At 33.8% G+C, this 22,695-nt stretch overlaps 1 protein-coding gene across 4 annotated transcripts; it reads right to left on the bottom strand.

The window, feature by feature from the left end:
• Nucleotides 1–1,339: 1,339 nt before the first annotated feature.
• gbgt1l4 (globoside alpha-1,3-N-acetylgalactosaminyltransferase 1, like 4) lies at nucleotides 1,340–18,183 on the bottom strand. 4 transcript variants are annotated; one of them, XM_005165128.6, is made up of 7 exons: nucleotides 18,069–18,183; nucleotides 7,906–7,941; nucleotides 7,167–7,193; nucleotides 6,844–6,891; nucleotides 5,699–5,728; nucleotides 5,408–5,545; nucleotides 1,340–2,551 (listed from the first exon to the last, which is right to left on the bottom strand). In XM_005165128.6, the coding sequence occupies exons 1-7, from the start codon at nucleotides 18,128–18,130 to the stop codon at nucleotides 1,861–1,863; spliced, it is 1,032 nt and encodes a 343-aa protein (XP_005165185.2). In that variant the 5' UTR covers nucleotides 18,131–18,183; the 3' UTR covers nucleotides 1,340–1,860.
• Nucleotides 18,184–22,695: the final 4,512 nt, after the last annotated feature.

Consider the following 22,695-nt stretch of genomic DNA (forward strand, 5'->3'; position numbering starts at 1 on the left):
TGCGTGCGTATGTTCATGTTCACGTTCTTGTTCTTTGTGAACTAATTTGCTTTGTCTATGCTAAATAGTCTTTATTGATGGTTGTACACTGTAAAAATGCTGGGTTCCACACAATCAGATTGCATTGGGACAACAAGAAGGAATTGAGTTCTTTAAGTAAGATATTTAAATAGATATAGCATAAAAAAGTTAAGTTGTCCCCCAAAAAAATCATATCATAAACCGTTTTTTTAAGTGAGGCATGACCCACGCTCTTTTCTCTTCTCTTCTTCATGTACCAGTTATTCAACCTCTTGCTGTCCTGCACTTAAACATCACCAGCCAAAATGTGACCTGTACTTCTGAGACATAAGTTTGGTCCAGGCTTCAGCCTTTTCTCTGCTCTTCAAAAACCTTCAGCATAAAGCCAGTTGTTTTATATCCTCGTCAACAAGTCCAACTCACAACCTTGCTGGAATGCTCATTAACCCATCAAAATGGAGAAGCAACAGCTATGGATGTACTCACTAGGCTATCCAAACCATGACATTTGACCCCTATTTCCTGACTTGTGTGACAAGTGTGAGTGCTCTGTATACTTTGCCTGAAATACAAGAATAAACAAAAAAATAAATGAAAAGCTAAACAAAGATTTAGCATTAGTCCATTGCCTGTTTGCCGATTCAGGATGAGTCCTCAGTCCACAACTAGAAAACTGCGCTGTATAATTGTTATGCCTTCTCCATGGTACGTCAGCAAAGATTCTGGATTAAAACGCTTAGTAATTTGTATAATAGCCAACTTTGCGCACATTATCCTTGGAGGTGGTTATAAACACACAAGAGTTGCTCAAAATGCTGCATACACACCAATAGCTTATATAAAGAAGCACCTCGACAGCAGTCCATTTTTTTAAATTTAATATTTACCTCATCTAATAAAACAGCAGATTGCTTACTGCACAAGTCTATTCTTGGTTTAATTTTGGAGAAATCTTATTTTAAAAACTTCTATTTTTAATGTACAGAGTGCCGTTAAAATTGATGTTTAACATTTTGCCGTAAATCTGATGCAGCTGACGCTATTGCCGTGTGTGGTTAGAAGAAGAAAAAAAAAAAGGCAGATGGCTTTTTTGTTTTTATGTCATTTAATGCAACTGTTAAATATGAATTGTGTTATCTGTAGGTTATAGATAAAATATGGTAATTCTAACAATTTAATAAAATTTATTAGATCTTTGGAAATCACCAAAGTCACTTAATTAATTTGTCAGAGTAAATTTGTACCTACACATTTAGTGTGTAGGTACAAACCAAAGTGGAACATCCAAAGTGTGAGGGGAAATAAAGACAGTTTACACTTTTTAGCAAATGATCAATTTAATAATTCATAATATATCACACCAGTTCACATACTGTCACAATGCTTGAAGAAACCCAAACTAATAATAAGTTTATACTTTTGATTCGTTATTTCCATTTAATAAGAACCATAGATCATGATGATTTTTGGAATATACTGTATGTAAAATAATTTAAAATTCACATATGCAAAAGTACCTGTAACTGAGCTGTAATCAGAGTTTATAATTAGTAGACAGCTTATGTTAAGTTTACTGAAGGAAAATTCTAGTGTTGATAAGGTATTATAGTATAACAATAATAGTTTTTGAATCTTCTTAATCATGCAACCGTTTTAAATCAACACTATACACTTATCTAAATCCCTTTTAGCAGCAAATGGTCACTTCAGATGTTGATGTATAGCTTACGAGAAATATATTTGGCCACAGTTTTTGCTAAAGACTACAAAAAATTGATTGAAAATTAAAATTACACCAGTTTAAAATATAAAGCATAAAATCTGTTACGTTTCAGTAAACTATGGGTTTGGACGAACAGCAGCATAATTTTTAATAACTTGAGAAAAGCGAATGATTTTGACCTCATTTGTCTGCGGTTTGAAGTCCTGCCACAGGTACTCGGGTGAAAGCAGTTTACTGGGTTTGTTATAAACAAAGTACTTGTTCAAATGGGACTCCTCCTGCCATGCTGCCTCAATGGATTTAGCTGCATCAATGTCCAGCTGCTCTCTGCAGGTCTTAGCAACCTCATATACATCTTTCACTGCACCACCAAGCACAGCTCCACCATAATAATAATCACCATCAGAATAAGGGATAAACGCTTGAGACTCAGGCCTTCGCTCATATGGGAATTGCTCACGTGGTGTTTGATAGTAACCAGGATGAAGCACACCTACAAGACGACCCAAAGTTTCTGCACCCCAGCGGGCGTAAAACTTTGTATCCACGTCAAGGCTGAAAACATAGTCAGCTTCCTTCACCAATCGACTCTCAATTAGTTTCTCCAGCCTCTCCATTCTCCGCAATGTCATCTCCTGCCATCTGTTAGAACTATCAACTGTCATCACCGTCAACTGATGTCCTTCACCCAGTTTCACATCAGGAACCTCTTCTGGATGATCGGTGAAGATAAAATAGTGCACATGAAATCCAACAAAATAATTCTGCTCTGCAGACTCCAGGAATTCTTTGAGAAACACTGTATATCTGGAAAGAGAGAGAAAGAAATGTTATTTTGAAAAATAAGAATAAATAAAACAGTAAAGGATTCACAACCAGGATAAGGATTGTTTCGAAATCATCCTAAACATTAACATTTAAAATTATTATAAGTCCACACCATGTCTTCAACAATATCACAGTATATTGATAGATTTGAATTGAGCTAATAAATCTTCAGATTTTTGACAGCCACCCTGCTTTTTTGTAGGGTGAGATGTTTTACTTTGATATTGTAGTACATTAACTTACTAACAGACATTAATAGAGTACTAGTAAACTATCTGCCAACACTTTATTTTGATGCTCTTCAACAGACATTGTAGATAGTTAGCTAGATGGGTAGGTAATGTTATTTAACCAATCAAAAAAGGTGTAAACTAAACCATTGTATACAGTACCACAATGTCAAATAAAAATATGTAGAGTTAAATAAAACAAAGTGTTTTATGTGCATCATGATATTATAAAGTGTAACATGCACACATTTTCATGAGGTGTTTTCAAAGGATGGACAGTGCTTTCTTTTTGTTTCGCTTATGAAATACACCTAATGTAGTGAATATGCAACCGTGACGTGACTGGAACAAAAGTGAGACATTACACTACTGAAATTTCTAACGCAGACCGTGTTTGGAACACAGAATTAAAGTTCACAAGGATCAAGTACAGAACCAATGGCTTTGTTGTCACCAGTGATCACAGCACCACATGCCACACTCAGGGCCAATGCATCTGATGAATCCCCTTTCCAATTCAACCAATGCCTAGATTGTGTGTCAGTATTAGCAGCAGTAAAAAATAATATATATGAAGAGTCAGAGGTCTCCACGCTAACATTTATTGGTGTACAGTATTATTTAAAAAAATAAATAAAATTTTGAATGTCTCCTGTTGGTCCCTCAGTCAAATTACTGCTGTAAAGCCAATAGCACTAGCATTCGACTGGGGATTTAGCAACTGTGGCACTAAAACATAATGTCTCCGTTCCCTCCTTCAGGGAACAAAGTTTGACAGTAACCAAAACATCCCCGAGTAAAAAGTGACGGGACACTATAATGTCAGTGGGCACCGTCTTTCGGACGAGAGGTTAAACAGAGGTCCTGACTTTCTGTGGTCTTTAAAAATGCCATGGCACTTCTTGTAAAGAGCAGGGTTGTAACCCCGGTGTCCTAGCCAAATTCCCTCAATTGGCCCCTTACGATCATAGCCTCCCAATCATCCCCATCCACCAAATTGGCTCTATCACCGTCTCTTCACTCCACCAATAGCTGGTGTGTGGGGAGCGCACTTGTGTCGTTGTCCTGTAGCTGCAGTCGCATAATCCAAGTGGATCCTGCACACTGGTGATGGTGTGGAGAGAACGCAAGTACAGAGGATGCATGAAAGTTCCCCGATATGTTCTTGATATAGGTTGCATTGCTGCAAACTGAAGCAGAGCACTTGCTTTAGAAGTCCTAGAAGTCATTGCAACGAAGTGCGAAGCACAGCATTTTATTTAGATTTATTAATAAAAGTTCAGAGATATAACTTCTACCCAAGGAGTTTCCCTAAGTGAAACGGTGAATGTAAACATAAGCATGAAAATCTTAATCAAGGCATAAACACATTAAGGGTGTTTATTTGCTAAAATTCATATTAAGATCTGTTTAATTTGTATTGTGCAACGTATATTTGTAAGGCTTTATGCATAGTATATATTGTGAAAAGGGGAAAACAAATTATTGCATGAACTTTGAATGCTGTAATGTTTTTCCGTGACCACCACAAAGAATCCAGCATCTCATTCCTCACAGGAAACATTCTCTGTTCTCATTGTCTCCCGAGTTTGTTCTTCCGAGGTGACCTGGCAAGAGCATTCTTCACAAGAATGAGAGTCTGTTCTCTGCATTCTTTGAATTGAGTATTGAGAAACAGCTCTTGTTATAGACCAAGCATCCGGCTCCTCATCGGAGTTGGATGTTGGGTGCTTTAGAGGAACTCCATAGGGTTCACAAGATGGGGAACTTACTAGCAGAGTTAAAGCGCATACATCTTCGGTTTAAGGAGAATGGCACAGTAAGTGTTTTCAAAACCATGCTTGGCCTTCTCCCGATCAACTGGCACTGCTCAGAGATTATAAAATCTCGCAAAATGTGTAGGCGCATCACCCAAGTAGATGCTGCACACTGGTGATAGTGTGGAGAGACCCCCCTCACCTCATGATTGTAAAACACTTTGGGTGTATAGCTATACACAATGCGCTATATAAATACACGCGCTATATAAAGAACTATGCACTATATAAATACACACTACCTACTAGTGTCTGTTTAAAGGCCAGTAACTCCTAGCTCACATCAAAAGAGCCAGTGATGAAAAAAAAGCCATCCATCATTTGCACCAACAATCTCTCGCACAGGTGCATCCAACTTGAGTGGACATTTGTAACATACGCCAAAAACTAGCATGAACAGACACTAAAGTCAGCCTAATGTTAACTTACTGCTCCACATCAGCTTGTTGCCTCATGTCCTAAAATGAAGTGAAATACAGTACACCTCTGAAAGGTTACAGTGATCTACACAAAGACGTGTGTATAGAAACTGGGAAAACCAGAGGGCTGGCATTTTTTAACATAAACAAATAAAAAATGCATTCCAGTCAATGTTTAAATATTTTGTTACCACTTCTTCATTCTGTCTGCTGTGCTTTAAGGTGAAATACTTTTTTTTTTGGAAGGTGAAATGCCCAATGCTTCAATTACAGCCCAAGTCTCGTTGAAAATGCATTTAGCTAATTTGATGTTGTTAAACGCAAAGTCAATAAAGATTAGAGGAATGAACAGGAGCGATGATAACTCACTTTCCAAGAGCGAAGACTGTAGTCGCTATAGTGACGTTTTGTTGTTTGTAGACTGAATCAATCAATGTGGGATCAAATGTTCCTTCCCAAACAATTGGGGCTAACCATGGTGTAACAGGTACAATTTTGCCATCTGGTCTGTTTAAAAAAAAAAAAAAAAAAAAAAAAAAAAAAAAAAAAAAAAATTACACATTTGAACATGAAATCCAAAAAGCATAGAACAAATTCATTTAGAATAAAAGAAAAACAATTATGCTTATTATAAAGATTTATATTATTGTGTGTTCTTACCCCACTACACTGGGCTGATTGAATGAAAGCCTGCAGAATAAAGTACAGTTGTTTTAAAAACTTTAGCAGTAAATAGATGATTCATAAAAGTCAGTCAGAAGCGGTATTGTATTCTGGGCTTAAATATGGTTCTTAAAATCCCAAGCTCTTAACTGACTGTTCTAAAATGTAAAATGTCTGCAGCAAACAAATTTGAGTCCACCAAGTCTACAAATCTACATTGCTTCTGCATTCATATACCATACAGAGAGTAGTGGTCTCTGTAATAAAAAAAATAAAAAAAAATCAATAAATGAGAAAAAAAAAAACTGGTTTACTCAGTGTTCTGCCAACATAAAAATCCTTAAAATAAAAAATGTGACTGAATGTGTAAAACCTGAAAAAAAAAAAAAAAAAAAAAAAAAAAGCTGCTAAATTATATTATCAAATGCAGTGGCATTAAACAATAACACAAAATTTCAATCATCTTTTAAATTAATTAATTTGCTAATTTATTAAAGAATATTAACACAAATGTTCCACCAAACAGGATGGACAGACTCAATATTGGCTATTTTGCAGGTTGTATTTTAATCATAAGCTTTTGAGATGATAATAGTTTCTGTAAACAGACGACTAGTTTATTTTACATCCAAAACATGCATGACAACCACTTTTGCACACGAGCACCTGTACTTGGGTGTTTTTGTTTTAAAACTTTAATGAAAATTTTTAATCCCGATTAATGTTATTATGATTACAGTTGAAGTTATGATTACGGACTTGATTTGAATGTATAATTTTATAATTTGGGATTATAGCAAACCATTTCCATGAAGTCATTTAGCAGAAGTTTTTATTGAAATACATACAATCAAATCATTGTGAAAATGAACCAGTTTTGCTTTACTGTATGTACCTTGCCAAAATGAACTGACAGAACTAGAACAGGGAAAACATCCAGACGTCCCATCGTGTTTAATAAAGTAGTATATAAATCAAACAAGGAAGTTTAATAACGCCCGTGTAATTTGAAATACAAAACCTGAGCCAAGTGTTGAGTAGATCACATTTCCAGTTTAAGAATCAAATATGGTTCACTACAATTAAACATAGAAATCACCAAAAAATAGAGCAGCGCAATTGAAAGTAGTGTTTGTACTCACCCTTGTGGCAACTGCAAGAGAGCACTTTCCTGGTGTTCCTTTGTTATGCTAAAAAACAGAAGATTAATAAAAACATAACACTTCAGTGTTTGAACCTTCTTACTATGCAGCTACATTTGTGTGCATTTTCTTTCTTTGGTATGCATTTATTTATATAGTCAAGTCAGTTTTTGCCATGTAGATGCTTTATGTGCAGTTGCTGAAAAGTATTATTTCTTAGTGTACACATTTGAATGTTTGTGCATACAGGTGTGCTTCTGAGAATGTGCTTCTGAGAAGTGTTTTAAACGCGTTAAGTAAAGATGAGCAATGAAAGTACTTACTTGAAGCAGAATCTTTGTACTTTAAATCTGCAACAGATACAAGGGTATTATAGGCAATGCTGGAAGACTGCATGATTAATGTTTGTTGTAACTGTGTCTATACTTAGACTTAAAACTCAGTAATTGTCTTCATTCATTTTTTTTCCAGCTTAGTCCCTTTAATCATCTGGGGTCACCACAGCGGAATGAACTACCAACCTATCCAGCATATATTTTACACAGTGGATGCCCTTCCAGCCGCAACCCATCACTGGGAAACACTCGTACACTCTCATTCACACACATACAGCAATTATCTTATTTTCTCATATTAAATCAGCAATTTGGTTTTGCTGTTTTTTTCCCTTCTTTTTTTTTACTGTGAAGGGCTGGATTGTACTGCTGAGTAAGTCAACACTGACACTATACATATATGAACTGCTTTATCCTTACCATCGGTTTACTTTTTAAAGACCCACAAGATTGCGCCAAGTATCCAAAATAATAAGTATTATTTCGGGCAGTGACATCTATAGCATTTGTGAATGAAGACTTTTCTCTAAACCTAATCAAACGGCTCAAATTAATGTGACATGCTAAATTTAATAGCTGCCTTTTATGTTCTGAAATGTACAAAATGGTTACATGTTAAATTATGTATAGGTGTAAATAACTTTAGTGCTACATAAAATTATTTGGATTAATTAGTAATTAATCTGCAGACATATCCCATTTAAAGAGTAAATCATTATGCACTCACCTGATGGAAGAGGAGGTGTAGCCCAAATATATGAGCCTGCAAGAAAACAAAAACAAATCACGCATATTAAAGTGTGCCAGAACACCACCAAAACATCCTCACACACACACGCACACACACACCTAACGGGATGAAATACACCCATACGCGTTTAAGCACTGGTTGGAATTCGAAGAAAAAGGTTAAAACTATCAGTCTAGTGTTTCGGCGAGATGGAAAACTACTCATCGTTGAAGCGTGCAGTGCTATAGAATCACATTATCTGCGTTTATTTTAATGCACCCTCTAGATGAATAGACTACACTTTGTAGGAACGTGCTTTAGCAATAAAAACAAAACGAAAAAAAGATGACCGATGTTTTAGATTATAGAAGTTAATTTAACAGGCATTGAAAAATAAACACTACAGCTATTATTTTGACCAAATGCATCAAATCCCTTCGACAAGACCTGCATATTATATATTTAAGCAATTACATACCCACTCACTAAACTGCCAAAGAACACCAGAATAACTGGATTTAATCGCGTTCTTTTTTTGAAGGTATCGTCTCTATTCATTTTGACAGGTGAACTGGATCGTCTTCTATTATGGGAGAGGGCGGGGTGTGTTGTTATAGTGAGGAAGATTAAGTAACAACAAGCTAACAGCTGTGTCTCTTTCCGAGGCTGCATCCTCCGAAAGACACAAGGGCGCGGTCTCATCGCGACATTTTTTGGTGTGCATGTACCAAAGGAAATATTTAACCAAAAAAAAAAAAAAAAAAAACATCTATAAGATATAGATTTGTTTGTTTGATGTACTATTTTATTTTGATAATGAGTACTTATAGGACAACATATTTTAAATTTACTTTAGTAGGAAAATACTATAGGCTACATAATAAAAAGTGGGCTCAATGTAAACCAAAATTTTCCCAATTCTTTTAAAACAATCACAAAACAAAAAAGCACTGGAAACGTTTAATGCCCTGAAAACATTTAATTTTATGTAAATGTATATATATATATATATATATATATATATATATATATATATATATATATATATATATATATATATATATATATATATATATATATATATACTTTTTTTTAAAAATATTTTTATCTTTTAGAAAGTTATGTATGTAATAGCTTACCTCTTGTTCTTGTGATATTGAATATTTTAGAAAAAGTACCAAAGGATATACATACAGATTTGAAACCTCATTTTGCAACATAAGTTTTTAAATCACCTTGAGGAAAAAAGTCAGTACAAACATTCCTATCGCTCAAGGTCCTGTGCAATTGAAAAAAAAGAAAGAAAAAAAAAAACTTACATTACTAATGCTTTGCTTCTTATACTTTACGCACCTGAAACTTGCCTACAGCACTTATTCATTGTTGCTCTTATTGTGTAAATTGCTTCCTTGTCCTCATTTGTAAGTCACTTTGGATAAAAGCGTCTGCTAAAAGACTAAATGTAAATGTAAATTAATCATCTTAATATATTTAGATGTTAGTATGATTATGTTAGACTATAATTGTTTACATAATGAAAATACCCGTTCTGTTCAAGTTGTTTATTATAGTAAAGTATAAAGAGATACACCTGTGGATACACATACTGTACCATAATTTCTGTGATAATTCAACCTTGTTGCTGGAGATCTACAGAACTATCCTGCAGAGTTCAGCTCCCCCCTGATCAAACACAAATAAATCAACTAAGTACCCTGTAAAAGTGATTAGTTTCTTAAAATGAGTAAGTCAATTGCCTTAAAAGTAGTTGCCTTTACTTAAAAATAAATAAACTCGTAGTACCTTTAAACTGTTTAGTTAACCTAATTCTACTCACTTTTTTAAAAAATAAAGTCAACAAATTTCTTTTTACAGTGTAGGATTTGAAGGAGCACTTGTGTTTGATCAGGAATGCAGTTGAACTCTACGAAATAGATCTCCAGCAACAGGAGATATCTTTATGTTACTGTGGGGATTGGATTTAGGGTTGGTGTTAATAAAATGCAATGTAATTGGTAAACAATAATATAATAATACTCAGTGATATTGCTGTTGTTACATTACCGTGAGGGTTGGGTGGAGGTAGACGCTAATAAAATACAATTATTGGGTAATTTAATGAATAATATAAATAATTCCTGTTAACATCCAGCCACAGATGTATGTATCCCCTCTAACAACAACACCTTTTCATTTGAAGCACATGATCTCAACCACTCTCACTGGCAGAGCTGTGAAAAAACTGAAATGCTATTGGCTGTTTGTTTGTTTTTTTAAAAGGGGGAGGAACTAGATATGTCCCTGGTCTGTCTTCATGTTTCATTCAAGATGGTGTCAAACATCACATAAAAATAACGCATATTTCAAAGCACTTCACAGGGCTTGGCAGCTGTTAGGGTTGTTAAGCTTGCTGTATGTGATATCAGTATCTTGTGGGTTTCCTTGCATAGATATGTACATTTATTTACATCTATTTATATTTACATAGACATCAATGGTTTCCTCAAGCACCACTGTTTTCTCTGGTGGATCATGTTGCAAGAAACATGAAACTGTAGTTTCATGAAACTGTAGTACCATTTTTCAAGAAAATCTTATTTTAAAAGATAATGCAGACAGAATATATTTTCTGTGGTTGCTATCTCACAAGTGTGGACTATAATTATCAGGTAGTAAACAGCAAAAATCAGTCTGAGGCACTCGAAAAATGTAAAAAAAAAAAAAAAAAAAAAAAAAAAAAAAACATTTTCCACATTTTTCTAATGCCTTGGACTGATTTTTCCCTTACTCAAAAACTATTATTTAAGCTACCCCTTGCACACTTTTTGTTTGATTTTGGATTTTTTTTTCAGGTAGTTTTTTTGTACAATTGTAGAACAATTTACAAATAATTTCACCAATATTTCATGCAAATGCTGTAGTGAAAATTAAGGTATGCAATTTAGCAGTGGGACAAAAATAGCAGTTTTACTTTTTTTTCTACAGAAACTCTTTTCATTTATTCATGTTTATTTTTAAGCTTAAAAACTTAAAAACATTAAAACAATGCATGTGTAATAGCACTAAAATAACCTAAAAAAAGGGCAATAAATAGTCTAGGAAATTCTCTATTTTTGGGGATACTGTATATGGCTCTTCCCCTTACCCCTACATCTCCAAGCAAAAGATGGAAGAATTGGGTAAGAGGAAGGGGTAAAACTGGGTTTGGGCTAAAATTATTATTTTTTAAATTTTAAGTTAAAGTCAATTCAATCATAGACAAATCCACTTAACCAATAAATCATACTTTTTATTTTTATTATACTTTCATTCTTTTATCCACGACTTCATAAATTCTTGATGCACAAAATCATTGAACCAACAGCAGCATTATAAACAAAGTACAGTGAAGCAGCACAGGTAAAGCATATGTGCATAAACAAATTAATAATCTGTCATTTACATACTGACAAATGTCAACACGCATTACATAAAATTTCCGTCATCCTAAATGCCATTTATGTTGGACCACACGAAATGTTTTCCTTGGCAGCACAAAACAACTGCCAACAACTTTCAACTCTACAAAACAAAACCTTTACTTACAGCAAAGAAGTGATCAAGCTAAGAAGAAAAAAACATGTGATAAGTTATCACAGTATTTACTAAATCAAAAGACTATTTTTCTGTCAAATAAATTGACAAAAAAAATAATGTATTCACTGTATTACAGAAAATGCCAAAATAAACATTACCCTGCTTATTTCACACATACTGACCAGATACAGGCATGAACCGAGCAGAGGTTTCTTCGTGATTGACTTGATAATGTGAAAAGAGAAAGAGCAGCAAAAAGGTTGCCAAGGACAATATTCAAATATGTGACCTCATAATGGAGTGATTTACCTATAAAATACTTCAGAAAGATTTGTAGATATACAGTCCTTTTTGTGAATATAGTTACAGAATAACTGAGGGTTAGCATTGTCATTGAAAACAATCTCTGCATCTGAGTGTAATTTCAAAAGTGTACTGTAAATAAAAAAATGATAGTTTTCAACAATATTAAAATAGTTTCAACAATGTTTTTTAATTATGTCTTCTCCTACAGAACTAAATGTAGCAGCAAAAAGAAAAAAAGGAAAAAAAGTGTCTTCTCTCATTTCAACCAGAATTAAAAACCTGAAATACAGGAAGTTCAGTCTAGACAAAGAAACAAGTCTATAGTACTATAATTACATTTTATTACATACTATTGTCACATTCTCAAAAAAAAAAAAAAAAAAAAAAAAAAAAAAAAAAATATATATATATATATATATATATATATATATATATATATATATATATTTTTTTTTTTTTTTTTTTTTTGAGAATGTGACAATAGTATATATATATATATATATATATATATATATATTATCCTATCCGTGGAAAAATGTATATATATATATTATCCTATCCGTGGAAAAATGAATGCAGGTTTTTCATGCATGCTTACGGAATGAAACCCAACGACTGGTTTACAACCAGATGACCAAGGCCCACTAAGAGGTCACAGCAGAGTTTCAATTGGCCCACAGTGTTATTTTAAAACAAAGTCAAAACTAGAATGTTTATTAATAGTTTGAAAGTATAGTATGTTTAAAGTTTTACTAATGAATAAATGTTTATTTATTTAAAAAAGGGTAAGAAAAAAAACGTGAATGCAAATAAATTAATAATACAACTAGTTAGTCATGTAAATTTAATGAGTAAAAGGAATTGGATCCCTGAAAAACTTGAGGAATTGTGAATATAACCCATTTCCTTAAAAAAATGTTTGGAAAACACACATTTTCATTACTTTTTACAGTAATAAAAATTAGCAGCTTCTATCAATAAAAAGTACCTTTTTTAAAATGTACATATTAGTACTTGAAAGGTCCACAATGGTACCTCAAAGGTAGTTTTTAGTTTCATTTGGGTACTACTATGCACCTTTGAGGTACCATTGTGGACTCTCTGGGTACAAATATGTATCTTTTATTTAAAATACATAAGATATGTCAATACATACCCAGCTATTGAAACTCCCGCCAACAAAAGAAGAGAAGAATTTATGTTTTGAAGTTTCATTATTCCACCGATTAGGCCCTTATTCGCTTTGAGAATTGAATGTCAAAGATGACAGCAATAGAGAGTAATATCTTTAAATTATAGCACTAATTTTATTCTTTCAGAATTAGCCACTGTTCTTTAAGAATGAACTGGTGTGCAGAGAATGAACTCTTTTGTACAGCAGGTAAAGTGGGGTGTTCTGCAGGGGCGGAGCTTTAGGCCAGCATACACTGATCTGAGCTTGACCACCTCTTTGGCCACCTGGCTCACATTCTCGATTTCTGTTTGTTTACAACCACAGCACACGTGATTCTTCACATGACCTGTGGCACAAGGCAAGCGAGTGAAGAAAACTTGCAGGCACCGAAAAGCATGAACAGTGAATGGCAGATAATACATTTACAACAATAGTGGACAGTCAGCCAAATACAAAATGAATCACGTATATATATATATATATATATATATATATATATATATATATATATATATATATATATATATATATATATATATATATATATATATATATTTTTTTTTTTTTTTTTTTTCTGGATATATGCAAATATCAACAAATTAACCCGACAAACAAACACACAGAAAAAAAACCCTTCCTATTATCTGTCAAGTTTAATGATAGTAGATCAATTTTATAAATTATTATAAATGTTGAAAAAAATAAGCTTCAGTTTGTTAATAAAAACAATATTAGTTGACATGAATTATTAATTGTCTTTATTATTAAAGCTTAGTTGTAAGCATTTGAGCTGATATTTTAACTTAAAACTATCATATACATTACTTAAGAATCAAAAAGGTTGATTTTGAAGTTATCTTCAAACGTAAGCTGGAAAAACTTCTACAGCATTGTGCAATTATTTTCTATGAATGTGCTCTTAAATGGGGAACAATTCAAAAAACATTTTGACTCATTTAGAGTCTTGCACAGCAGCTCTAAAAAGTATATGAATTGCTATCCAGCTTACTATTCTGACTTGGTGGTCAATAAAATGACATTGAGTATTTAACTAAGTACTGTGAGGGTTACAATAATACTAAGGTATCGCATTTAACTTTTTCACCCTAAATTAAAAGCCTTATTTGTTTTTTAGCTTTAAACCTAGCCTAATTATCTTTAGGTGATCATTTGGTGTTTTAAATGTCTAAAAAAATAACAGGACATATGATGATGTCTTAGTTGCAGTTACTAAACATTAAACATATTTAAACGAGCTTAATTGTAAATATTCAGTAGATTTTATGTGGTCTAGAAGTGCCAGAGAATGAAATTTTTATTGAGGCTTTCAACTGTTTTTACAGATGTGATTTATGAAGCATCATTTCACCAAGTCAAATTGTTTTTAATGATCTATTCATTTTAATATTCAGTTAATCTTATTTAAACAAACAATTATTCAAGCTAGTCTCTTTGTGTGGATTGGGATTACTGTGTAGTGCTTGCCTTTAATTTCATTGCCAATAAATTTACAACAGCCTGTCATAAAGCAAATAAGCAGAGTCCATAATGTCATATTTCTTTTCTTTTGATCTAAGACTCTGGCCATGTATTTGCTTTTTTATTGATGGTTGGATAATCAAGAAAGTCAGTTTACACATGAATACATTATCAAAAGTGGTAAAAACAAGAAATACAAGAAACTATACCTGAAGTTTATTTTTAAATTCATTTTGAGAGGAGCACACACTTATGATTAATAGCAGCTGGTCCACATTAACTAACACTGATTCACCAATCAGACGACTCCTTAACCACTATAAACAACCACTATAAACTGAGTATCTTACCTCAGCCATCTTCGTCTTGAAGAATCCCCCCTTCCACCCCTACTCCTCCCATTTCCTTGTCAGGGCAGCTTGGAGGCGTAATGGTTAGCATCATTGCCTCATAGCAAGAATGTCACTGGCTCAGACACTACCTGGCCAAGTCGACATTTCTGAGCAGAGTTCGCATGTTCTCCCCATGTTTGCGTGGGTTTTCACCGGGCTCTTCAGTTTCCTCCCACAGACCAAAAACATTTAAAATAAGTAAATTGACAAAACTAAATTGAGAGCATTGACACTCCATAGCATTCATAATCTACGTTCAACAATATCAAGCAGGGAGAGTTCTTGGGCCTACCTGAACTCGGACTACCCTCTCTCCCTGAAATGGGGGGGAGCCCCGGGCTCAAGGATCTCACGAGTTCAGGGCTCTCTCCGGGACGGCATGCCAAACACGCTTCAAAATCAATCATCAGCTAAGGGCGTACTCTTAAAACCTAGTTTAAAAATGGACACCCTATTTCAACAAGGAACCATTACACCACCACTTCAGTTCCATATCAATGCAAGTTAATTGTATTGAGTTGCAGGTTCCTTTTTAACTGGTTGTTGTTGAAAAAAGGTTTCGTGGCAACCCAGACTGGTTGCTGGCCCCAAAAACACATTAGCACTAAAACCTGTCATACAACTTGGCAGACCACTATACCACACCCATGTCTATGCAAATAGTAGATTAACATTAGTAGGAAAAGTGAGGGGGGAAATAGCAAGAACTCCCAAAATGATTAATTGTGAGTATTTGTTAAATTCAAAACATTTACCAAGTTTAAAAGGCTGCATATTCATCCAAAAAACGTATGCATGAAGTGACCGTCTTCCTTTAGGATAACGAGGTTCCAACATTTTTTAGTATCTTCCATTGTGTTCAACAGAAAACTCAGACAGATTTGGAACAAGTCAAAGAGCATGATAACAGAATTTTTTATTTTATTTTATTTTATTTTATTTTATTTATTTATTTATTTTTTTGGGTGGGCGGGGAGCTGTTTGGCAACCTTTAGTGTTAACACAGGAAGTAAAAAATAAAAAAATTATAATAATGGCCATTTACATCAAATAAATAAGCATAATTAACTATGATAAAGTAAACTAATGATATTTTTCTTCTATGATAAAGAAGAAAAGATAGTGTCATTGTTCGTGTCAACAAACCCAAAAAAAAAGGAGGAAAAATCTGTGTTAAGTATACAGACTGGATAGGTGTGCCTGATTGAAAATACCTGCACATAGTGTTGCCTTGTCTGTCTTTTACCCAACATTAAAAACAACCTGTCAGCTCTGATTTACACCCATGAGAAAACATGAATAAATAACTCATTTCATAAATAACATCATAATTTGCTTTCATCAATTAAAAATGTGAATAAGCCACAGAGAAAAGTACCTTCAATAATACAAGTTAACTACAAGTTTAATGTTCTTGTTAACCTTTATGAATGATGTTGCTCTAAATTATTTAATTTAGTAAAACACTTCAAAATTTATATTTCTGTTAGGACAAAAAAATGTGTGGATAAATTAATGCCATATATACGGCTGGATGGCAGTAAGACCTTTTATCCACGAGTATATTAAAATATTAGCACCTAAACGACACTATACATTTACTAAATGTAAATGAAAAGAAACTATGTAACATTTCAACATCTCAAAGCCAGTCTGTCCACTTTTTAGGAGACTACGATTAATTTTATGAAAAGCATGGCAAGTTAGAAGACAAAAAAGTTCTGTGTTTCTATAAAAATGTTGTCCTTTGATAAAAAGTATACATTTTGCAAGGATTAAAGAGAATATATAAAGAGTTGGCGGTACATGTGGATGATTTTTCAGATGCTGTATTTAAAACATTGTGTATGAATTGTGATGAAAATTTGGAAAAAAAAAGAGAAGGATTTTGTTTTTAACTTAAACAAATGAGGTTGACTATAGAACTGTGTAAACACACAACAGAGATTACAATGCTGTTTTTTTCTCCACAGTTCTCTTCCTTTAAAATGTATAGATCAGTTAATGTTTCTTTTTCACATTTTAACATTATAAGTTATAGATTTGCGCAAAGGAAAAGCAAAACAATTAAATAAATAAATATATAAATAAATACAAAGCTATATATGTAAATCTCATATTTTTAGTAACAATTTGCCCTGGTTGTTAAAGAAAAATGGGCTTGGCACAGAGATCATGATATATATTTCAACACAGTTTGAGTTACAAAATGTTGTAAAGTGATTTTTTAAAATAAAAATTGCATTGTGTTTTTGCTTATTTTTGTTCTTGTATTTGTATGATTGATGAATGAACTCAAGAAGCTAGATTTGTTTAATGTTTTGCTGTGGCTATGTTACAATAAATCATAGAATCATTATTTCTGGAATGATTGTAATTTAGTGTCTTTTAAAGTGTAATGGACATGTGATAGTATGGATGTGTGTCACATTTTGTTTTAATTTTTCCTCAGATTCTCGAGTTACCCTCTTACAGTTCCCCAAAATTGAAAACTACCTCATTAATTCTCTATCCAGTGGTTCCAAACCTGTAAAACCTGTCTCCATTGACTTCTATAGTAGGAAAAACAAATACTATGGAAGTCAACGGCCACTGGTTTCAGCTTTCGTCAAAATATCTCCTTTTGTGTTAAACAGATAAAAGTCAAACAGGTCTGGAACGAGTGAATGGAAGTAAATTACGAAATTTTCAGTTTTGGATTAACTATATACCTTTAAAGCGCTTGCTTAAAAATACTTCCTTGTTTTAAAAATACAGCTTTGGGCATATATTTATTGATATGATTTTATATAATTATAAAATATATAATCACACCAAGATTAAGACAAAATTAATCCACTTTTATTTTTTCTAATCACACAACCACACCACAACAGCCCTTTGGTTTTCAGATGTCTGTCTCCTCACATTAATTGTAATAAACGTCAATTATTGCTGTAAAAGTGCCAATAACTTGTAAACACTACTTTTATTCCAAGTGGATTTGTTTTAAATAACCTGTAATACCAGATCTAAATTTCAACCTTTAAGCCAAGAGACACTTTTTAATATGGCATCCAGTATGTCATTCAAACAAACAAAAGAAACCAACAAAAGATTAATTGTGACTATTAATGTATAAAGAGTGTATAAAGGTTGACTAATAAAAAACTGAAGACAAAAAAAAAAGAAAAAACACAATAGGCAACAGTATACAATTACAAATGTCAAAAGAAAAAGAAAAACACACATACCCAGCAAAAGAGAGTCCAGCCACAACAAGAAGAAAGGTATTTGCATTTTGAAGAAGTTTCATTACTGCTGTTTTAGGTGTTGTGTCCTCGTTCCGTTGAAAAGCAAATGTCCATTAAAGCTAGACAGCAGCAAGAGATACATATAGGGAGGAGTGTGTTAGAGTGAAGCGTTTGTGTATGATTAAGCAACCATAGCATCCAACTCGACGCATTTGGCGTAAGAGTCACGCAATTGACAGTATTCTCAAGCTCTCACGCCACACATCCATCTCTGTGAAATATATATTTTTAGCTTTAATAAAGACGGTTTTAAAGACACTTTTTCGTTATATAAAGATGTTATTCTGTGTGTGCAACCGAATCAAGACTGGTGAAAGCCATGCGTTCCCGCTCCGGGTATGAATCCCAGTTGTGAACATTCATGTCAAATAAATATGCGCTGCTTACACGCCACTTATGCGTTGTGTTTTGTTGAGAAACGCACCCCTGCCGTAAAATGCACCCCTCTCATAGATTTTCATTAGAACTTTCAGTCTTCTGTAAGGCACGGGTTAACTATGTTATTAAAAAGATTGTATCAATGTAACTTAATAGATGAATATTTCAGAGGGAGTGCATTTTATGCAGGGGTAACAGCCTTTTATGTAGGCTACAGGTGTCAGTCAGCAGTGAGTTTTGCAAGTCTAAAGTTGATCATATTTTGACTAAATATATATATATATATATATATATATATATATATATATATATATATATATATATATATATATATATATATATATATATATATATATATATATATTATGCATGAAGCAGAAAGGAGGGATGAGGTCAGGGAGTTTAGACTTTAGTCATTCATTCATTCATTCATTTTCTTTTCTGCTTAGTCCCTTGATTAATCTGGGGTCGCCACAGTGGAATGAATCGCCAACTTATCCAGCATAAGTTTTATGCAGCTGATGCCCTTTCAGCTGCAGCCCATCACTGGTAAACATCCATACACTCTCATTCACACACATATACTAGGGACAATTTCGAGTTTAGACTATATAAATTCTTGGCCATGAGTCGGGTCTAAGACAACACACAACAGATAATTCTATAAAACACATTTTTTTTGTGTTCTATACAATTATCTATAGAATTTCATTGTAATGAAATTAATATATTTATATATATTTATTAATATATTTATTAATATTATTATAAATTCTGGCGGTTCATTCCGCTGTGGTGACCCTGCATGGATTAATAAAGGGACTAAGCCGACAAGAAAATGAATGAATGAATAAATTCTTAAATGATCTTAGCATATCACTTCAGTCTGTACATTTAGAATATATTTTTTATTTATTTAGAATAAATAATAATTGGATAATAATAATACTTTTATTTATAATAAATATTTTATAAAAAGTATTTATTAAAATAATGTATAATTTTTATAGATTTATAAATAAATGGGAGCGTGGTTTGGTGTGCTAAAGCCATAAGTTGGCAGCCTCGAAGGAAACTAATTTCAATCTGAAAACCCACTCTATTAGTATAGGCATGTGAACCTCACGCAAACAGTGTTGCCAACTTAGCGAGATATAGCGACTTTTCAGACCCCGACAAATTTTTAGAAAAGCGACTAGCCAGCGACAAATCTAGCGACTTTTTTGTGTGTTACTGGAGATTTTTATAGAGTGGAGGAACTATGACGTCAATTTGTATGCAAAAACCCGGAAGCGAGTTAGCATTTTAGCAGTTCCGGTTCCCTCGTCCCAAAGTCAATGGGTTTTTTGAATGGGGTTTCAGTAAAATCGCTTAAATAAGGTCCGTGGCAAACACAAACTCAAAATACTTTCACGTTTTGTTCTACGACATAAAACACATTAGTTACAGCACACTCTTAAATTTTTAAATCGATTACACTTCTTAAAAAAGACAGTTGCTATCAAGTTGCTAAATAGGACTACAGGCGGTGTCGGAGACATTATACGTCATCGAGCTGATCAGGTCTGGAGCGCAGCTCGCTTCTGTTGGGCATTTGAATTAGTCTGTTATTTAGGTATTTTCATGAATAGTATTTTATAGTTTGTAATATTTTTCTAATTGGGAATTCAGATTGTGTGTAGATAATTCCTTCACTTGTAAAGGCTGTCGAGACAGATTCATTTGTTGATCATTTATTTTAATAAACAATATTATGAAGATACTGCTTACTAGTGCAGCCTGTCTCTGTCCTGCTCTCAGTAATGCAAACGTGTGAATAAATGTGTAGAAATACATGCATGTTAACTGTCATTTTAACGTGATCAAGTGATTTTCGTCGGGTTTTTCTTCTTCATCTGAACACATTTTACTCAGTCATAATTGCAATATTTACACTCCTCCGTAAAATATACAGCATGTGACTGTATGGGCTGCTTTTCAGTGTATTTCGTGACAAAAAAGGAATATTGATGCTCTATGTCCATGACGGAACTTCATTTCTGTCGTCTGTTAAGGTAAGCAGACTGTGTGCGCGAGCAATACACTTATTTAAATATGTCTGATGATAATACTATGTAGGCAGATTTATACACAGTTTTAAAACTTTTAGAACAACCGTAAAGCAAAACAGATGTATTTCCCACGTAAAAACGATCCAAAAGGCACAGGTCTATGTATTTTTGCGTATTTATTTGTTTATAATATATACCGTGGATTATAATGTAATAAACAGAGAGATTGACTCTTTCTCATGGACATTATTTCTAAAAATAAGCTTGATAAATCGTCTATAGCAGGGTGGGGCTGACGTCACAGACGAGCGCCCCGAGGGCTCTGTAGTCCGTTTATAGCCTAATGTTAGCTTTTTAACTCTTGCGTTTGCATTTAAGATCCAAAAGTGTTCAAAGTTAAATTTTCGTGTGAGGATTATCCGGCTGGACAAAACGTGTAAGTGTCATGAACAGTGTTTGAACACGGAGATTATTATTTGCAATCTTCGAAAAGCCTATGGGAAAATCCCATAGGGATTCTCACGAGGGAACCAGTTTTATGCTAGCAGCCGATTAGCCTACAAAGTGACGTCATAGTTCCTCCACTCTATTGACTGTCATTTGTCCATACTGTACCGTCCCTACTCTTCTCAACGAGCTGCGGTGATGTCGTCGGCCCCTCCCCCGCCTCAGAGCACTGACAGGCGGCCTCGTACAGCAGCCTCTCCCACCTGCAGCCTGACAGCAGATACCTCTCTGCGTACCGACGGCAAATAATTTAGCACAGGTATTTCCCTTGAACAGTCAAACCAATCTGCTTCTCCTTTATTTTAACAATTTAATTTGACCGTTTATTAGTTTCTTGTTCACAATCACAGACATTTAAGAGACAATTTCAGAACTTGTCTGAGTTTATTACATCTGAGATTACTGCAAATTCACTACACATCTGTACTGATTTACAGTATTCAAAGAGCAATACATTTAGGTAAATTGACATGCTTATATAAAGCGTAGAGCAAATATAAATACTTTTTACTCTTTTATTGACTAAAGGCTGTTAAACAAACAGCAACGGTAGAGCGTGATGACGTCAGTAATATGCAAATTAACGCATGACGCAATCTAGTGACTTTTAGCAACTTTTCGGGCAGACTTTAGCGCCTTTTTGTTGAAAATAGTTGGCAACAGTGCACGCAAATTTATGTATTGCCTAGAGTGAAACTTGCTGGGCTTGTTAAACGATGCTGTCAGCAAGGATCGGCTTTCATATGGGATAAGTGAGATGCTTATCAGTAAAGCGCCAGTTGGCCGACGGCTTTCGGTATTTATCTGCACGAAAATGGTGCTTTAGGTCATTTCAGGAGCGTTCATGAAGTGGAGACAGACTGCACTTGTCTCAAAGATTTCGCCTGCATTCAGGTGGACCACATGACTTTTTGACAGTGGGGAAAAAACCCTCGGTACACCACCGTTATCACAGAGCTCGACAACACGCATCAGGTATAAATGGACTTTTAAAACGGCAAGCAAAAAATATTTTTATATATGACAAATGATAAATAGTGGTCTAAAGATAAACAGGATATAACACAGATGTGATTTGGTAACCCTATTATGCTCATGGCTAAATCGTCTCTAATTCTGGGGGACTTCATATTTCCAATATATACGATAGCATCCGAATTTGTGCTTTCACTTTCATTCGTTTTAGTGAATGTGAGAATAAGTGAGCACTTATAGACACGCTCAACTACTTATATATTCATTTAAATGTCCCATATAATAATAATAATAATAATAATAATAATAATTTTGCATTGGAATTTGCATGTTCTCCCCGCGTTCGTGCTCTGGTTTCCCCCTCAAGTCCAAAGACATGTGGTACAGGAGAATTGGGTATGCTAAAATTGACCATAGAGGATGGGTGTGTGTGTGTGAATGGGAGTTTCCCATTATGATTTGCAACTGGAAAATATATGCTGGATAAGTTGGCGGTTCACTCTGCTGTGGTGACCCCATATTAATAAAGGGACCAAGCCGAAAAGAAAATGAATGAATGAATAATAATAATAATAACAATAATTAATAATAAAAATAATGATAATTATTATTATTATTAATACCTTTCATGTTTACCTTCCTAATGTAAAATTACT

This window comes from Danio rerio, chromosome 5, assembly GCF_049306965.1.
Source record: "Danio rerio strain Tuebingen ecotype United States chromosome 5, GRCz12tu, whole genome shotgun sequence".
Lineage (NCBI taxonomy): Eukaryota > Metazoa > Chordata > Actinopteri > Cypriniformes > Danionidae > Danio > Danio rerio.